The 17326-nt window shown below is 38.2% G+C and overlaps 1 protein-coding gene across 1 annotated transcript; it reads left to right on the forward strand.

Moving 5' to 3' along the window:
* Positions 1-2709: 2709 nt before the first annotated feature.
* On the forward strand, positions 2710-16579 carry CA7 (carbonic anhydrase 7). Its single transcript, XM_009674727.2, has 7 exons — positions 2710-3432; positions 5372-5569; positions 8187-8305; positions 9228-9323; positions 9569-9631; positions 11200-11355; positions 11627-16579. Exons 1-7 carry the CDS (start codon positions 3393-3395, stop codon positions 11747-11749), a joined length of 795 nt encoding a protein of 264 aa, XP_009673022.2. The 5' UTR covers positions 2710-3392; the 3' UTR covers positions 11750-16579.
* The last annotated feature ends 747 nt before the right edge of the window (positions 16580-17326 follow it).

The following is a 17326-nucleotide window of genomic DNA, read 5'->3' on the forward strand; positions in this document are numbered from 1 at the left end:
GCTGTCTGGATAAACTAGATACTCTTTCAAGAACCTGAGGTGCAGGCAAGCTCTGGAGTGATGAATGTTTTAACATTTAATCTGCTCCTATCTACTGTTCTTCAAATGTACTAGGGTGTGCAGCCTGTATCCAAACTGATTGTATTTCTGCCATGTTTTGTTAATAGGCAATGACACATCAGACACATTTACGTGTGTTAAACGAAGAAGGCACACGACACCTTTTTCAAATATTAAATTATTAATTATAAATGTTGTTATTACTGAGGGTACTCGAAAAAGATAATTGCCGAGCTACTGAAGCAAAAACACTTACAGCACCCTGTAGCCATTCAGCTTTGAAGCAAATAACTACCCTTTCCTCTTATGTCTCCTATAATTGAACTCTGCTCTCTACAGTGATGCATTATTGTATATTAAATGTATTATCTCCAAGGGACATAATTTCCTAGCGCAAATATTTCCAAATGACTCCAGATCTGGATTATAGATCAAAACTCACCTTAGAAACTCAGAAATTCAGTTTTCTCAAACCTGCAAAGCCTGATATGTTCAACTTTTATTTACCAATTCCAGTCTTGCTTGGAGCTTTCTAACAATAATGGCTAGTTCTTATATAGCAATTTTAATAGAGGGACATCAAATTAAATCATAAAGAAAATTATTCCTTATATAGTAATGGGAAAACTGAAGCATTTCTCATCTTTTCAGTATCATAATGTAGTGACAGGTTCAGAAAAACAACCCGTGTATTTGTCCTAGGCTGCTGGTCTGTTCATTCATCATTACTGTAAAAGAGGAATCAAAAACTTAAGTATGAAGACTGTGGCAAAGATAGAATTATTCTTGAAAGCAGCCTGGAATGTTTCACTGTGGTAGATGGAATTATGTCTTCCTGTCATTCACTGCTAAGCAGACAAATTTTAAGATGTAGTTCGAGCCCTTGGGAAATTTGTGAAAATCACGAGTACTGACTCAGCGTTGGAGACATGTAACTTTTAAGCATCTGCCACTCTGTTCTTTTGCTTCTGTAAGTTTGACTTTATGAGTGTGATGTAATTATCTCTGATTTAAGCCAGTGAAAATAAGACCAGAATATGATTACTACCTGTAACTATTTAAGTGATATTCTTGAACAATATTTTGAGGACACAATCAGTGAAAATGCATTATCAGAGGCAGCTAGTATTGAGAGACATCAGGGTTACAGAATAATCTGATATTTGTATACACATTAGTATCACCCCAGCTTTAAGGAAAACTTAATTTTTGCCTCTAAAAGAAACAAGGCCGATTGGATGAGGGAGTGCATTAAACACTGTCTGTCATTCTATCTATACACTGGCTATCGTTCATAGCTAAAATGGTATTCGATCTGTTTTTATCTGTTCTTTTAAGTTATCATCACTCCCCTTTTCACTTTTTCTAAATCCAGCTATTTAAACCTCCATTTTGTAAAAAAATGTCCACTTCCTGTCATATCTTAAGCACACTTTCTCTTGTCGCAGTTTTCTCCTGTGCCCTTCCTTTGAAGGCCACATATTTAGCCATCATGTTTTTGAATATGACAAGATAAAAACTTATGTGCTGAATGGTATCAAATGCATATAGACATTAGGTCACTTCAGTGGCACTGTGCCCTGAGAGCAAAAGCTGAGTCTCAGTCTTCAAGTTTCTCTTGAAAATAACTGCTCAGTATTCTCTGCCTTGAATACAAAATTTCCCCAATCTGTTCAATGCTTTTTTAAGATGCAAAATTCCTCTTCCATTTCTTCTTGTCACTGGTAAATTGATAATTTTGTTTTTTTTTTCCCCCATGGTCTAGAACAGCTTTACTGATTAGCTGCCTCAGATTGACTCTATCCATATCTGATTTCTGTGTACGTCTACAAAGCCAGCACAGAGCCAAGCTAAAATAGGAACCAGAAGCGTCAAATCTTCTTTCAGCTAATGAGTCCTACTAAGCAGCAGAATATTTTAACCCAATGGCTTCCCATGCCAACACAGTTATACTGCTTCCAGTACTTGAGTCACCTTGAGTACCTGTGTATGGCACTCTTTAGCCACCTAGACCTACCTGCAGTATCAGTGCCATCCGGCCTACTCAGGGGTGTAAGTATATCGTGCTCGTTTACCACAAGTAAATTGAGAAGTTGATCTGAGTAAATCACTGTGAAATTGCTCTGTGGACACCTTTATAGAAGTTTAGATCCCTTATTGAGTGGTTTAGCTTGCATGAGTACATCTCAAAGGTTCCACATCTGGCTCCTGTGGAAAGCTCCTGAAAAAGCAAATGAATTCTTAAAAGGTAGCACAACAATATAAAAGTTGCTTAAAATGCTTTCATTGATTATTGCCTCTTTTATTTTCTTGGCTGCATAATAGGAGAATCCCTAAGTGTGTGTGCTATTGTTTTTGTGAAAATCAATGATACGTTTATAAAACATAGCCTTGACAGACTGCATTCCCTTCGATCTAATAAAATTACAGCTAAGAAGCCATTTTTCTTGCCACGAAGATGTCTTAACGGCTTTTACATCTGCACACTGGATAACTCGCTGTAGCTTCTTCATGAGTTTAGCAGGATGCTGGCAACTACTGGATCACACCAGGTCACTGAGATTTCATAAACTGGCTCCATTCTCTAGAGTCTGCCATGTCCTGTTCCCTGAGCTAAGTACTTTTCTTTTTGTCTTTTAAAAAGTTTCTTTAGATTTACAGAGAAAAAAATCAAATAGTCAGTTTATCCATAACTGGTGTGGTCTTGCTTAGTTTAAAGGCAGCACAAATCAGTATTTCTGAGGTAAGAACGTTCTCCATTTCTTCTAAGTATTTATTCTGAAGTTTAATTGCAAATCAAGTAGTAACATCATTATTTTTTTGCAGCTGAAGAGAGCGTGTAAGAAAAGAAAGGGCAACAGCTAGGAGATGCTTCTCCTGCAGAGTACCCAAGAAAGATGGGTACATCCCTTTACAATCTGCACATGTTACTGTACCCTGATGCTCACTCTTTGGCAGGTCATAGGCTGTTGCTTGCTTGTGGGTGGAGAATGGGAAAACACTACTTTTTTTTCCTGCATTTGATCTCTGTGTACAAAAACTTTGCTAGTTGCCACCTAGACAACTTCGGTTCCTAAGTCCTAGGACATCAGTTACCTGAGTTTTACGTTTTCCTTTTCCTACACTGAGTTAGGATACAGAGCAAGCAGCAGCAAGTGTAGCAGCAGCAAAGTTGGGAACAGGAAATCGCTTTCGTCCTGCAGGAGTTGCTTCACTTGCTCTGTGTCTTTAAGAGGCTGACTCTAATCCCACGGTGAGCCTTTATAAAGGCAGGTAAGCAGCAGTGCCCTGAGCAAATAGCTGAGAGCAAAGCAGGGCACAGCTTCTCTGTAATGACTGGTCATCACTTTTGGGGATATGGGCAGGAAGACGGTAGGTTACATCCTTTCCATGCTGCATCTATCTTCCCCCCTCCTCCTGCTTCTTCATTTTCTTTTAAGTACTGTTGTCTGAGCCCTGCAGAGCTGCCAGCATTTCACTGTCTGCAAACATCAAATACATATAGCAGGTAATTAACTACTTGATTGATAATAAATAGCATGCAGAAACTGGCACCAGAAGATGCACAAACTTCTGCCTGCTGCTTTGCATTGTTGCAATGTAATCAGTGTTCTGCAATCAAGCAGTACTGCAGATACTAGAGATGTGTCCTTTTCCAAAAAGATGCTATGAAAATGACTTAACTGTGTTTATCTCTCTCAAAACAATTCTTCTGTCTAAAGAAGACTTAGAAGAGCAGTAACAGATCTGATCCTGTACAGCTGTTGAGATATGATATCTAGGCTTCCACAGAAGTATGTTATAAACTTCTAGAATATCCATGAATTGTACAGAACAGCATCAGATGTCTTTTATTGAACAAACTCCCCTTTCTGATTTGACAGTGTTTTTAATTTAGTCATTCTCTTTCTTTGTTTCCCATCTCCAAGAATGTGTGTCAGAAAGTGAGAGAATTTATGAAGCTACTGGAAGTTTCCTACAGTAATTTGGTACAGCATTTGTATCCTTTGCAGAGCATTCTCTGATGGATGAATGACTAATGTCACCTGACAAGATAGGGTTTGCATAGCCTTCAGGAGCCAGTCTCTTCCTCACTCTTTGACAGCAATTACTTTAGTTGCTATATATCCAAAAGGAAGCTTGAACACTCAGTGAACAGTTCTGGTAGACAGTGTTATGTGTTTAGGCACTAATAAAGTCATATATATTACTGCAAAGCTTAGGAAAAGACAAATTATTGTCTAAGCTTGTGCAACAGAACTTAACACCCAAATCTGCTTTATAAGCAGGCTGAGAAAAGGAAAAGGTATTACTTTATATGCTTAACTCTTCTATACATGCCAAAGATAAGTAAAAATGTAATAGATCATATTTTTTCTTGCTTAGATTCAAGCAGGGGCTTAGCTTCAATCTGTGCTTGATGAAAAAATTTCCACTTGTGAAACTATGTGAGAATGCTACAGTTAAAATGTGCTTATTGTGAATCTTAAAGTGAAATTGTTACTGTTAAAAACTTTCTGAATGTTAGCAGTAGAGAAATTGAATGGCTTTTTGCAGCACAATACAAAAGTAGAACAAGAGAATTGGTCACAATAAACAATTCTCTGAACCAGATATGGTTTTGTTATCTCAAACTGTATGAGAATGTTCCAGTTCTGGCAAGGGAGCTATATGATTAAATTGGTCTTTCACCCCACTCTATTGTGGTCACGCAGCCCAAAAATGTTAATCACATTGTACTGATCATTCTGGGTAGAAAGATACCGTAATGGGCATGAGTGAAGGATGAAGCTGCCTCAAAGACTTACTGCAGTCATAAAATGGATTTAAAAATAACTACATAATCAGTAGCTGAAAGATTGAGTCATCTGCATCTAATTTGAATCACTGGAGCTTTTACACTGTCTTATCCAGGAAGAAGTAAATGCTCTTTCTGTGGGTGTGCATGCATATGTGTGTTCATGCAAGTGTTTACACACACTCATCTTGTGAAGATATCTGAAGTCCTTCCAGTGTAATTACCAACTTGACATGAAAACTAGTGGCATAAGTAACCAAAGATCTGGGTCTGTAGATGTGTTGTAGTTTCCTCAGTATGTCTTGTAAAACATATCTGAATCTTCCATCTAGTTGCTGACTGTGCTACTAAAAAATACACCATCTTTAGATTTTAAGTCAGCTCCTTGGATGCCAGACTTCTAAGTAGCTCCTGCTCGGCAAGCTTCCCTTCAAGCCTCGTGAAAACCTGTAATGCTTATTTTGTGTACAGCAGGAAGAAAATAACAGTGCTTTCCTTTCTTTGGTTTTGAAGGACCCGCTGAGTGGTACAAATCTTATCCTATTGCCCAAGGGAACCGTCAATCACCTATTGATATAGTTTCTGCAAAAGCAGTTTATGACCCTAGTCTGAAGCCGCTTATTATCTCCTATGAATCATGTACATCTCTCAACATCTCCAACAATGGCCATTCAGTTATGGTTGAGTTTGAAGACACCGATGACAAGACAGGTGAGACTAGCACACACAGACAAGTAACTCAGAATACCATTTCGTGGCTTAGTAAGGAGAAACAATTAAGTACATCCTGTGAAGTATATTTTATGCTATGTGTATTTTTAACTTAGGACAAGGTATGTAACCAGAACCTTTTATTTTGTTTTACTGAGCTTTCTTTTTGTCTTGAGTCTCTCTAGCAATGCTTTATGTTACATAATAGAATAGTGTTTCTGCATGAGGAAGAACTTGCAGCAGGACCCTCTGAAGTTTGTTTGCAGTGCTTCCTTCAAAATAGGAATAGTCAGTTTGCTAGATAGCATCCCTGCAGCTCTCTAGCACTCCCAGACCCCATCCAGCATGCAAGGTAGGTATCTAAACTCCTCACAATCCTGTTTCCATGGTCATCCAAATCAGAGATACTAGCATGTCCCAGCTCACTCTGGCTTATTGCCTAGTTTCCATGCACAGGGGAAGGGAAAAGAGTAGGATCAACAGGTATCAGATCATTTAGCATAGTCATCATAATCATACTGCACCAGGCCTATTTGTATCTAGACCAGTCACTGATTATTATCTCGCACTGTTTTCTTCTTTCCTTACTGCCCCATAGCAGTATGGCTTCTTCAGAAATTATAGTGTTCAGCTAATCCTGATTTGAGTGCAACATATACAAGCTGCTACATCTGCAGTTACATTATTCTTGCCTCTTTTAGCTCTTGGCAGAGTGAATATAAATGATTTAAGTGATTGATTCTGTTAATGCTACCTCATGGAAGATTTTGCTTTTACATCTATACTAAAAAATAGCATTAAGATGAACTGGAGACTATAAAAACTGGTAGCTGATAAATGGAAGAGTGCATTTAAAACAGGACTTCCTACTAATGAGTTTTTATTTTAACCTGTTATCAATTGATTTTCACTTTCCATTTGGTTATGTTCATTGACTCCAGATAAATAGGATATAATAGACAGTCAAAATTACTTTCTGGGAAGGGACTGGTAACCCTTTGAAATAATCTCAAAGCTGCCATGGCTGAGGGTTAAAATTCTAGTCATTCGGTTCTAAAATGTCTCCTCTTGAATGAACTTAAACAGCCCAAATGAATAGTCACTCTTCAAGGATATTTACTGAATTTGAGAGGAAGACTATGCATGTACATTTCCCAGAATTTACTACATAAGATTCGTAAGCGTGGCATGTCATCCTATAAAATTTGTAAAATGTATCTGGAAGTATTATCTTAACTTGCTTACTACTTTCATTCCAGGCTGGACTCTACCTACATAACAGTGAACCTTACACAGTTTCAGAAGTTTTGTTTAAGAGCACTGTACATTGCTCCTCCAGATAAAGACATGGGAGCAAAAGCAGGCAGTCTTAGAGCATAGGCAGGAATGAAGACCTCTGCCCTTTCTGTACCGTGGAGAAGCCTTGTGACACTTCAAGGAAGACGACTGCTAGGATTGTAAAACTGGATTAAAGTGTTTTTAGTTCCATTGAAATAGATCTAGTGACTCACAGATCTGCATAAATGATATAACAGACTTCTGACAGTACCCCATCAGAACTAGATTTTTTGAAAGAAGTGACACACTCCAGTATGCAGTATTAATTAACAAAATTAAGTAACTTGTGGTATGCTTTGCTGAACGAAAGAGCTTTGTTTTGCCAAGACCATTTCTTGCACAAAGGCCAGCTGGAACTATGCGTATGTGGTGGTACAGTGCATGCCTCAAGTCTAAAGGTTTTTGAATGAATATAATGCCATGGTCTGCACAGAGGATAGAAAAGTGTTTTACCAATATTATGTCCAATTTAAATATTTCTTAAAGATCTAGATGATTAGATTTTCATGTCTGTTGGACAGAATTTTATTGATTTTCTAATGTCCCATAAAAGCACAAGAGAACTACTGATACACTGATAAAATATCTTCTATAGGTAGCTTCTTACACATATGCATCATCTGTTCTTGTTAAGTGTTATTTCTAAATGATGTATAAACTTTCTGTGTAGCATTTGCCCACCTTTAGAAGGTGATTTGAGACCCTCTGAATGGTGTTATGTCAAGTCCAAGCTATTATTTTACAGGATCGTGTATTTAAAGGAAACAAAATATAGAGAATTTCTATTGGAAGGAAAGCATTCTGAAGAGGAAATACTTGGCTGAATTATCTACTTGATGTTTGAGATATCAATGCTCTTTTGCACAAAATTCCATGTAGCACTGGCAAAAAATTTTAGATGCACAAAAGTTCTATTATGATTTTTTTTTAAATACACAAATTAGTTTACTTTTCTGTAAGTTAAATAGGAAGGGTAAAACTGTAACAAAGCTACTAGAGCTTCACAGGTCAAATCTACTCTTTCAAAAGCAAAACAAATGTTGTGAAATTCTGAACAAGTAGCTACTCAAAATGTTTCTTTTCAATATAACTTTTTCTGCAAATTCAGGTGTTCTCCATGAAGAGATCTTACCCTTCTACATGTCTGGATGATGCATCCTTTTGTATTGGCAACTGGAGAAGCTGCTGTTTTTTCACTGTTATACCAATTAGTTTTTAGTAACAGGAAGTTAAAAAGCCAGAATATATAATCTTTATTTTCTTCTTCATTTCTGCTTAGCAATCAGTGGTGGTCCCTTTGAGAATCCCTTTCGGCTAAAGCAGTTTCACTTTCACTGGGGGACAAAGCACAGTCAGGGATCGGAGCACACAATTGACGGCAAACCTTTTCCCTCAGAGGTAACAATGTGTTTTTACAGATGGGATTAAATCATGCAAACACTGACACAACACTGTCTGCAGCGGGGACTGGAAGTGCACTGAGATTCCGATGTTCACTCACCATGGTTAGGTCAGCACAGACTTGAGTGAGGATTTTTCTTTCACCCACTCAAGCTCATCTGTCGATTGCCCTGCTTTGGAATGCAAACTTCTCTCCCCAGTGCAGCCCTTTCTCCAAGGTTTTCAATCATCTTTCTTACTCAGTTCAGCAAGATGCAGCTAGTCCCATGGTTTAGCTGCTTTCCTCCCAGAAAGCACTGCTTCTATGTCTAACAGCCCTCTACTGCCTAGTTTAGTCTGCTGAACACCATCCGTTGCACCCTTCTGTTTGTGTAGATGGAAAGGACATTCACAAACATGATGCTGAAAAGCACAGAGTAACTCCATTACCCGACACAGTTAAATTGATGACCACGATCCAAAATGACCATGCTGCTGCTATACATAGCTTAGAAATGGCTTCTTTTGGGGGCTCTTGAGAATTTTCTGCAAAGCTAGAACCAAATACTGGCGCTTCCCAGAAAGGTCTATCCCAAATTGTACGATAGGGTAACATCCCATAGTCCACCAATGAGGAGTGGAGCACAGCACTTCATGGGCTGAAGGCCCCTATCATGGAAGTTAGCTAGATCACAGAATCATTTAACACCTGATTTGTTTCAAATTAAGATTGATTTAAAAGATCTCTTTGCTTAGTGCCTGCCTATGCTTACTAACTGATCCAAAAGACTGATTTAGAACTTGCTAATCTTCCCAAATATGCCTTCAAGCAAAGCTTATATTCTGTTACCAATTGGTGTTACTGCCTGCTAAACATGAGGCAACCTATGTTGAAGGCTTTTATCTTTAATTTGTTCCTATTTCTTACTCTCTTTTAAAGCTCCACTTAGTTCACTGGAATGCCAGAAAATATGCAACATTTGGAGAAGCAGCAGCCGCCCCAGATGGCTTGGCAGTAGTTGGTGTTTTCTTGGAGGTAAGAATCTCAAAAATAGCATATTTACATGATGAAAAGCATCGTACTGTCAAATGTTTGAGAACCAAGCCACATATTTAAGAGGTGATTAGCAAAAACAGATGACTTGATTGGAAGCAATAACTCTTTGCAAATTGTTGTTAAATCTACTTTAGTAGGAATTTTGAGATTCAGATAAGAAAATAATTTTCTACCTAATTTTCTAACATAATTATAGTCACTTAATCTGTGCATTGCTATTTTAGATTGGGAAAGAACACGCCAATATGAACAGACTCACTGATGCTTTTTACATGGTAAAATTTAAAGTAAGTTTTAAGCTCTTATTTTTTCTTTCTGGAATATCCTTTAAATATTAAGCTCATGTACATGTCTGAGACGCAAACAATAAAAAGAGAAAACTGCCCACCATAAATCCTGCCATCAATAGAACATCACTGAAATTGTATCCTCCCTGTCCAATGCCTCCATTCCCTTCCTCGCCAAATTTTGGCTGATTTTTCTATCCTCAAATGCTTCCCAATGCTACGCTGACCCCATTTAGTCATTCTGAGGTTCTACCTTTCCTGGACTGTCTAAAATCAAAAGCTCCATGACCCTTCAGGTTCAGCTCTTCCACTCAGCAAAATCTGTTTCCATCAAGCCTAGCCTTGAATAAGTCAAAGCTGGTTGTCCAGCTTAATTCTACTGGAAAGCTCTGTCAGGGAGCAAGAGCTAGTCTGCCCTTCCACAGTGAGACCTAAAGGTAGCCTTTAATCAGATATGCCTGAGAGCTTTGCTGAAGGCTACCTGCTGCATTTGTTGAAGCTCAGATCGATTAGACAGACCACCACCACGTTAATTTTTTGATTTACATGGGGTTAATGCACTCTGTCACACGCATGAGTCCTAATAAGGCAAAATAAACTGTATGTAATACTTGAATAGACATATTTAGGCATATTATTCCTTGTTCCTCTTATATATGCATAAGAAAGATGAGAAGTAAAAGCAATTGTTAAATGCAACATGTAGATACATTTGACTGTATTTTGATATTTAATAAAAGTGATGTCCTCCACTTATAGGAAAGAAAGTGTTATCCCTCAGTTGTAGTGATGGAAGGTCTGCAGGTCTGTCGCTGGGAATAATATGCTCATTCTGTTCCTTGTGAGCAATTTTACAGACAGTTGGACAGTGTTCTTAATGTGAGTGACTAAATACCTTGAAGATATTCCTGAATACAACCACAGGTTGAAAAATCTTGCCCTGGACTGTGATAGCCTTGAAGGCAATCACTTTAGACACAGCACCTGTCAAAGTATTGTTTGGGCTCCTTCTACTGGTTTTTTGATTGATCCATCGTGCTCTGCTTCTAGACTTGCATGTTTTACTTTAAAGCTAGTATTTGTCTCAGCAGACAATGACTGTCTTGGGCCAAGTCTTTCATAATTTCAAACTGTCTACTGAAGTAGATGGAAGGCATAGACAATAGCAAGTAACAAGTCAGAGTCCTGCCACTCCTTACTTAGGGTCACATGTTATTATCTACAACTCACACTGGACGTTATACACAAAATATTTCATACACTGTTTTTGGACCTTTTGTGAAAAAAGCTGAGCGCTTTTTTCAATGCAGCAAGACCTCTCAATGAGGCAATGCGGTAAGACCTCTCAAAGCCTAGGAAGCTAGCAATAGAGGTCGTACTTGCCACACTACAGTGTGTAATGTTTTCCTTATTCTATCTTCATGCTACCCTTAGATACCAACCGTTATGAGGCAGTCAAGCCACCACAGGTTTGCTTCTCCTCCCCCCCCGCCTCGCCATTTTTTAGACTCCTTTAACATGCACATGAAAGAAGAAAGAAAGAAATTTAAAGTATCAATTTTTTCCAGGGGACAAAAGCTCAATTTAGAAGCTTCAACCCCAAATGTCTCCTGCCTTTGAGTCTAGATTATTGGACATATCCTGGTTCCTTGACAACACCGCCTCTTAATGAGAGTGTAACATGGATAGTGCTGAAAGAACCCATCAGGATTTCTGAGAAACAGGTAAACTTCTGATATTCTCCCAGTTTTTGTAGGATTCAACCTTGGATTAAAGGCAGTGACTGTATCATTTTGCAGAGGGGGCAAGTTAGGCTGTGAATACTTTAATAATCAGAGGGCTTCTATTTCTCCTATTAATACCCTCTAGGATCTTTGCTTTAACCTGTACTGTTGACAGACTGTAAAGTACTGAATGCTTTCCTTTGGTCCTTTTTCAAAGACATTGATATCAATTTCTCCTTTAAGCAGTAAGTTATTTCACATGAATTTACAGCTGGAGAAATTCCGAACTCTTCTCTTCACCAGTGAGGAAGACCAGAGGATCCAAATGGTGAATAATTTTCGCCCCCCTCAGCCTCTTAGGGGGAGAGTAGTTCGAGCTTCCTTCAAGGCCTGATGAAGAAAACTGATAATGGCCCTGAAATATCCAAGAGCTTCCACATCTGAGACCAGAAACAAACTCTGGTCTTCAGATCTCCCCCTCATGGAGCACACAAGATAGCCGTTTCTGTGAACACTTTGTACTTGGAGGAGAAATCATCTCCTGATTTTTATATTTTACTTGAATCAGACTCACTCTTTTGAAAACATAATAATGAGATCTTTTTAACTAAAACTCTTTTTAAATGGAAGGGATAGCTGAGTAATCTGGAGTGCTCTCCAGGACCCGGAACTAAAATATTAAGAAGAAATTAAAATCCTATTTAATAATATAAAATGGATCACATTTAATAACATAAAATAAGAAATGATAATGATCTATTAGTACTGATTACCACAACTTCTAATTGTCTAATTTAATATATGATGAAATAATAATCAAGAATTTTAATAGACAAATTAGGCTTAAATCTTCCTGCTGACTTCTCATATATTTTTTTTCTTGCTTGCTAGCATCTCTGATTTGCTGAGGTGCCCTGAGTTAATTTCTTTCACTGTATTCTTTCTGACTTTTGACACTTAACAGCGTGCTTCAGTAGCACTAAAGAAAAAGGTGTTCGTTACCTCCAATGAGCACTGGTACAAAAATGGCCACACATGTTTTAAAGTTACTGTTCTATGATGCTATAATTGATTCAAATCAATTAAAATAAATATAATGTAAATGTTCTCACAATTTACAAGCAGGCCATTTTATTACATAGTATTGTTTGAACATTCATTCTTAGCCCGTGCAGCATGCATAATTATAATGTCCTCGTTACTTTTAGTTGAAAAGAATGTCTATAGCAATTCAGGTATATATTTTGTAGCTATCGTGATATTGTTCAAATTCTACCTCAGCTACATGCTTTGCCCTGCAATACAGTTTTTTTTTTTCCTAAAGATTGTAGACATTTGCTTTAAGGAACTGACATGGATAAAAATCACCTGCACTGAATGGGCGCTGCTGTACAAACCATTTCCTAGTTACGGCAAGCAGGTCAGGGACGTTCTCTATAGATATGAGGTTTCATCAGTCCTGAGTACTTTTACCTCCTCAAAAGAAAGTTCTTTCAGAAAAGCCATGCTTTAGTATTATTACTGCTTCTGCTGCTTTGGTGACAATTCTTCAGACTTCTGTTTTGCCCAGGAATAAATACTGCGATGTTAGCTGTAACTATTCACAGTTTAAGTGGTTTAAATTAATTCTGGGCTTCAAGTGTTTTGCTTACTCTGTGTAACTTCACATAGGAATTGCTGATGTCTTAATGTTTTTTTATCAGCTTACCCAACCTTAGATTACCACCTTACCCTTAGATTACCAGCCTTCAAAGCTGTACAATTTAAAAGAAAGCAGAAAAAAAAAGGGAAGAGGAGAGAAATAGCTATTATGGGCAAATCTTTACAGAAAGGGAGAATAGAAGACCAGGATTCTAGACTCAACTCTTCTATAGTTTTTCAGGCACACTGTACTAAACCTTTCCATTCCTCAGATTCCTCCTCTCTAAAATGAGGATATCTCACAGGGATGTTGTGAAGGCTAATTCAGCATTGCTTAGATTTGAGATTCTTACACCCAAAATGCTACAGGAAATGGAAATTCATTACAAAATGCAATGATTTTAACTATTACGAATGTAATCTGGCTAGTAATGCAAACAGGTATTGCAGAAAAATCCTTCATATTTAACAAATGAAATAAATAAGGTTTTAAAATCATGTATGTATCTCCTCTCTCTTTATTTTGAAGCAGCCTACTTCTCCCAACCTCAATGGAGGGAAAGGGGAGGAAGAGACCACTTTCCACAGCAGTTTTTTGTTGTTGTTGGGTTTTTTCCCTCCCCTTGTACTCTTCGGAGAGAAACACTGCTTGGTATCTTCAGCCAATAGGATTTAAGCAAGTCACCAATGCATCTGTCTCAGATCAAGGAATGATTTGATGCCTTTCCTCCAATGTCACAACCCTGACATGCTATAGTATATGTAAATTCAGATAATTCTTAACCCTCTCACGTGTGAATTAAAATGCTATCATGGTCGCAACTATACGATAAGTGGTATCACACTATATGTTTATACTTCATATACATACATAGTTTATAATATGTTTATATAGATCAGTTTTAAGGATGCATTAAGAAACTTAATCAAACCATCATTACTGATGCTGTATTAGTGCATATATCACCATGGCAGGTCCTTTCTCAAGATTTTCAATTTTTTTTTTTTCCTTTAATGCTAAGAATTAAGTAGGTTTCTGCTCCTTCAGAGTCTCTCAAGCAGAAGTTAAAGCCTAATTAGTAAAATCACAGGGCAAGGGGCTGTTTGGATTCCTTTCCTTATTCTACAGTGAAGGACTTGTATTTCACTTGTATGTCCACTTTCTTCCCAACTACAACCACTTGGTCTAATAATCTTATTTGTCCACAGAATTCTGTGACCTTGACCACATTACTTAAGCTTCTCTAAGTGTGGTTTACTCATCAACAACATAAGGATAATATTTGGCTCACAAGGTTATTGTAAAAGCTTAGCTATTGTAAAGAGCTTCAAAAGTTGAATCCTACAAGGTATTCAGAGTTTCTGGGAGATATTTACAGCTTCTTTTACAAATAATTTTTCTTATTTACTGTTTTTCAGTTGTGTGATTAAAGAATATGATACATCTTACTATGGTGAAATAAAATTTAGTGATAATAGGAAATATTTTGTATTCCTTGCTTCCTCTTGAAATGCTGATGTTCTAATTTAAAAAAGCACAAATATGTAATTTTTACATGATCTTAAACCTTTATGCTACATTTTACAAGTTAATGCACTTCACTTATTTTCAGATTATAGGATGAAATATAAAATATTATATGAAATACCAAATTTGATTGTATAGTCAAGGAAGAATATAATCAGTGTAATGAAGATACAGTATTCAATTAGATTAAATCTTAGTGTGCTATCTTTTCCCTATGACTAAAAATATAGTCCTCCAGAAAGAACATAGCAAAACTGATAATGATAAAACTATTCCCCACAAGACTACAAATCACCAATCTAAGCTATTTTTCAGAAGGGGTAACATGAAAAGCCTCACTTGATGATTCTTTTTCATTTAGCAAAGTTCTCCCAGTAATGATATCCTTCAGAATAAGAGCTCATGTTCATTTGTATTCTATATGTAAAATCTTGACTTGTTAATATGTTGGCTGAAATACAGTTAACTTGAGAGCCTCATAGCAAGAACTCCTTGATTCCTTTTACCAACACTATCTTATCTTGTTATCCGTGAGATGAGGATAATGAACTTGAGAGTGTGTATACTGTATTTACAATACGCTTTGTGACCCTCAGAGGATAGTAACTATGCAAGTACAAACAACTATTATCACCACTTTTGATCTGAGCTAAAATTTGGTGTCTCTGTATACAGACATGACCATCAATTTACAGGAGTGTTACATTGTGTAAGACCATAGGAATCAAGTAACTAATAGCAGTTTGCTTGTCTGAAGTCTTAGCTAAGAGTATTTTAGCTAGCACCTCTGACACAAATGTTCCCTTCAAAGGCTTTTCATAGGGCCAAATACCTGTGCTATGTATGAGTGCTTTTTGAGGATTTGCTGAAACCTCATATTCTCTGCTTCTGTTCTGAACTCTTTTCCTCTGCACAGACCTCTGTCTAAACAATACTCAGCAAAGTTCCTCTCTCAAGGTTATTCAAATTCTGAAACGTGTACTATACTTATTTATCTTTTAACAACTGTCTTGAAAGAAGAGTAGCAGCTGAATCTTAATTACTTCAACAAGACTTAGCCTAACTTGTAATATGATCAAGACTGTAATATTATGTATGTAATATTTGTCAAGACTGAAAAAACACAAGGCCTTATATTTAGGATAGGGTCTGAAAGTGAATAGCTGTAAAAACTAGATTAAAAATGCCATCTAGTGGTATCTTTCCATTTCTTCACAGAATCACAGAATGGCTGAGGTTGGAAGGGACCTCTGGAGATCATCTAGTCCAACCTCCCTGCTCAAGCAGGGGTCACCTAGAGCATATTGCCCAGGATCCAGACAGGTTTTGAATATCTCCAGGGAAGGAGACTCCACTACTTCTCTGGGCAACCTGTGCCCGTGCTCTGTCACCCTCACAGTCAAGAAGTTTTTTCTCAGGTTTAGGTGGAACTTCCTGTGGTTCAGTTTCTGCCCCTTGCCTCTTGTCCTGTTGCTGGGCACCACGGAGAAGAGGCTGGCCTCATCCTCTTGAGGCTCCCCCTTCAGATACTTATACAAGTTGATCAGATCGCCTCTCAGTCTTCTCTTCTCCAGACTGAGCAGGCCCAGCTCTCGCAGCCTTTCTTCAGAGGAGAGATGCTCCAGTCCCTTCATCATCTTTGTTGCCCTCCGCTGGACTCTCTCCAGGAGTGCCACGTCTCTCTTGTACTGTGGAGCCCAGCACTGGACACAGTACTCCAGGTGAGGCCTCCCCAGGGCTGAGGAGAGGGGCAGGATCACCTCCCTCCACCTGCTGGCAACACTCTGCCTAATGCACCCCAGGAGACCATTGGCCTCCTTGGCCACAAGGGCACATTGCTGGCTCATGCTTCACTTGTCCACCAGGACTCCCAGGTCCTTCTCGGCAGAGCTACTTTCCAGCAGGTCAAGCCCCAGCCTGTACTGCTGCGTGGGATTATTCCTGCCTAGGTGCAGGACCTTGCACTTGCCTTTGTGGAACTTCAGGAGGTTCCTCTCCGCCCACCTCTCCAGCCTGTCCAGGTCCCTCTGAATGGCAGCACAGCCTTCTGGTGTGTCAGCCACTCCTTCCAGTTTAGTATCATCAGCAAACTTGCTGAGGGTGCACTCTGTCCCTTCATCCAGGTCATTGATGAATACATTGAACAAGACTGGACCCAGGACTGACCCCTGGGGGACACTACTAGCTACAGGCCTCCATCTTGACTCTGCGCCATTCACCACAACCCTCTGAGCTCGGCCATCCAGCCAGTTCTCAATCCATCTCACCATCCACTCATCTACCCCACACTTCCTGGGTTTACCTACAAGGATGTGATGGGAGACAGTGTCAAAAGCCTTGCTGAACACTTACCAGAACACTTAAAATGCTTAAAAGTTTTTAAGGATCCTTCAGTTAAAATACAACAGATGAAAGAAACAAACTTTAACTTTGATGCTAGTTATTTTTAAAAGGCATGGGTAACTGTAATTGAAATCCCTGCACTGGCTGTAAGTACAGTCCTTGAGTCTCCTTTAAGAAATAAAAATCAATCTTACAAAAAGAAACTCAATAAATCAGTTACAATTATTTATCTCTCTTCACTGATAAACTGGAGGTATCCTCTGCCTGATAAACTGCTCACTGTGTTAACTTTAATTTTTTACCTTTTGCACTTCTAGTTCAACTTAGTTTTTTTTAACCCTCTGCAAACAGAATGATTTTAAAGCAATCTCAGTGACATAGTTGCCATGATCTAGCAGTAATTTATGATGGTAAGTTTCATAACTGGTGTAAAGTAACCCAAACATAAATTTCACTGGA

This window comes from Struthio camelus, chromosome 10 (genome assembly GCF_040807025.1).
Source record: "Struthio camelus isolate bStrCam1 chromosome 10, bStrCam1.hap1, whole genome shotgun sequence".
NCBI lineage: Eukaryota > Metazoa > Chordata > Aves > Struthioniformes > Struthionidae > Struthio > Struthio camelus.

What these genes read in the sequence shown, in the direction of transcription:
- CA7 (XM_009674727.2), top strand. Translation starts at nt 3,393, where the DNA reads ATGACTGGTCATCACTTTTGGGGATATGGGCAGGAAGACG. An exon ending in GCAAACCTTTTCCCTCAGAG is followed by an intron (nt 8,306 to 9,227) that starts GTAACAATGTGT and finishes TCTCTTTTAAAG; the next exon opens with CTCCACTTAGTTCACTGGAA. An exon ending in TAGTTGGTGTTTTCTTGGAG is followed by an intron (nt 9,324 to 9,568) that starts GTAAGAATCTCA and finishes TTGCTATTTTAG; the next exon opens with ATTGGGAAAGAACACGCCAA.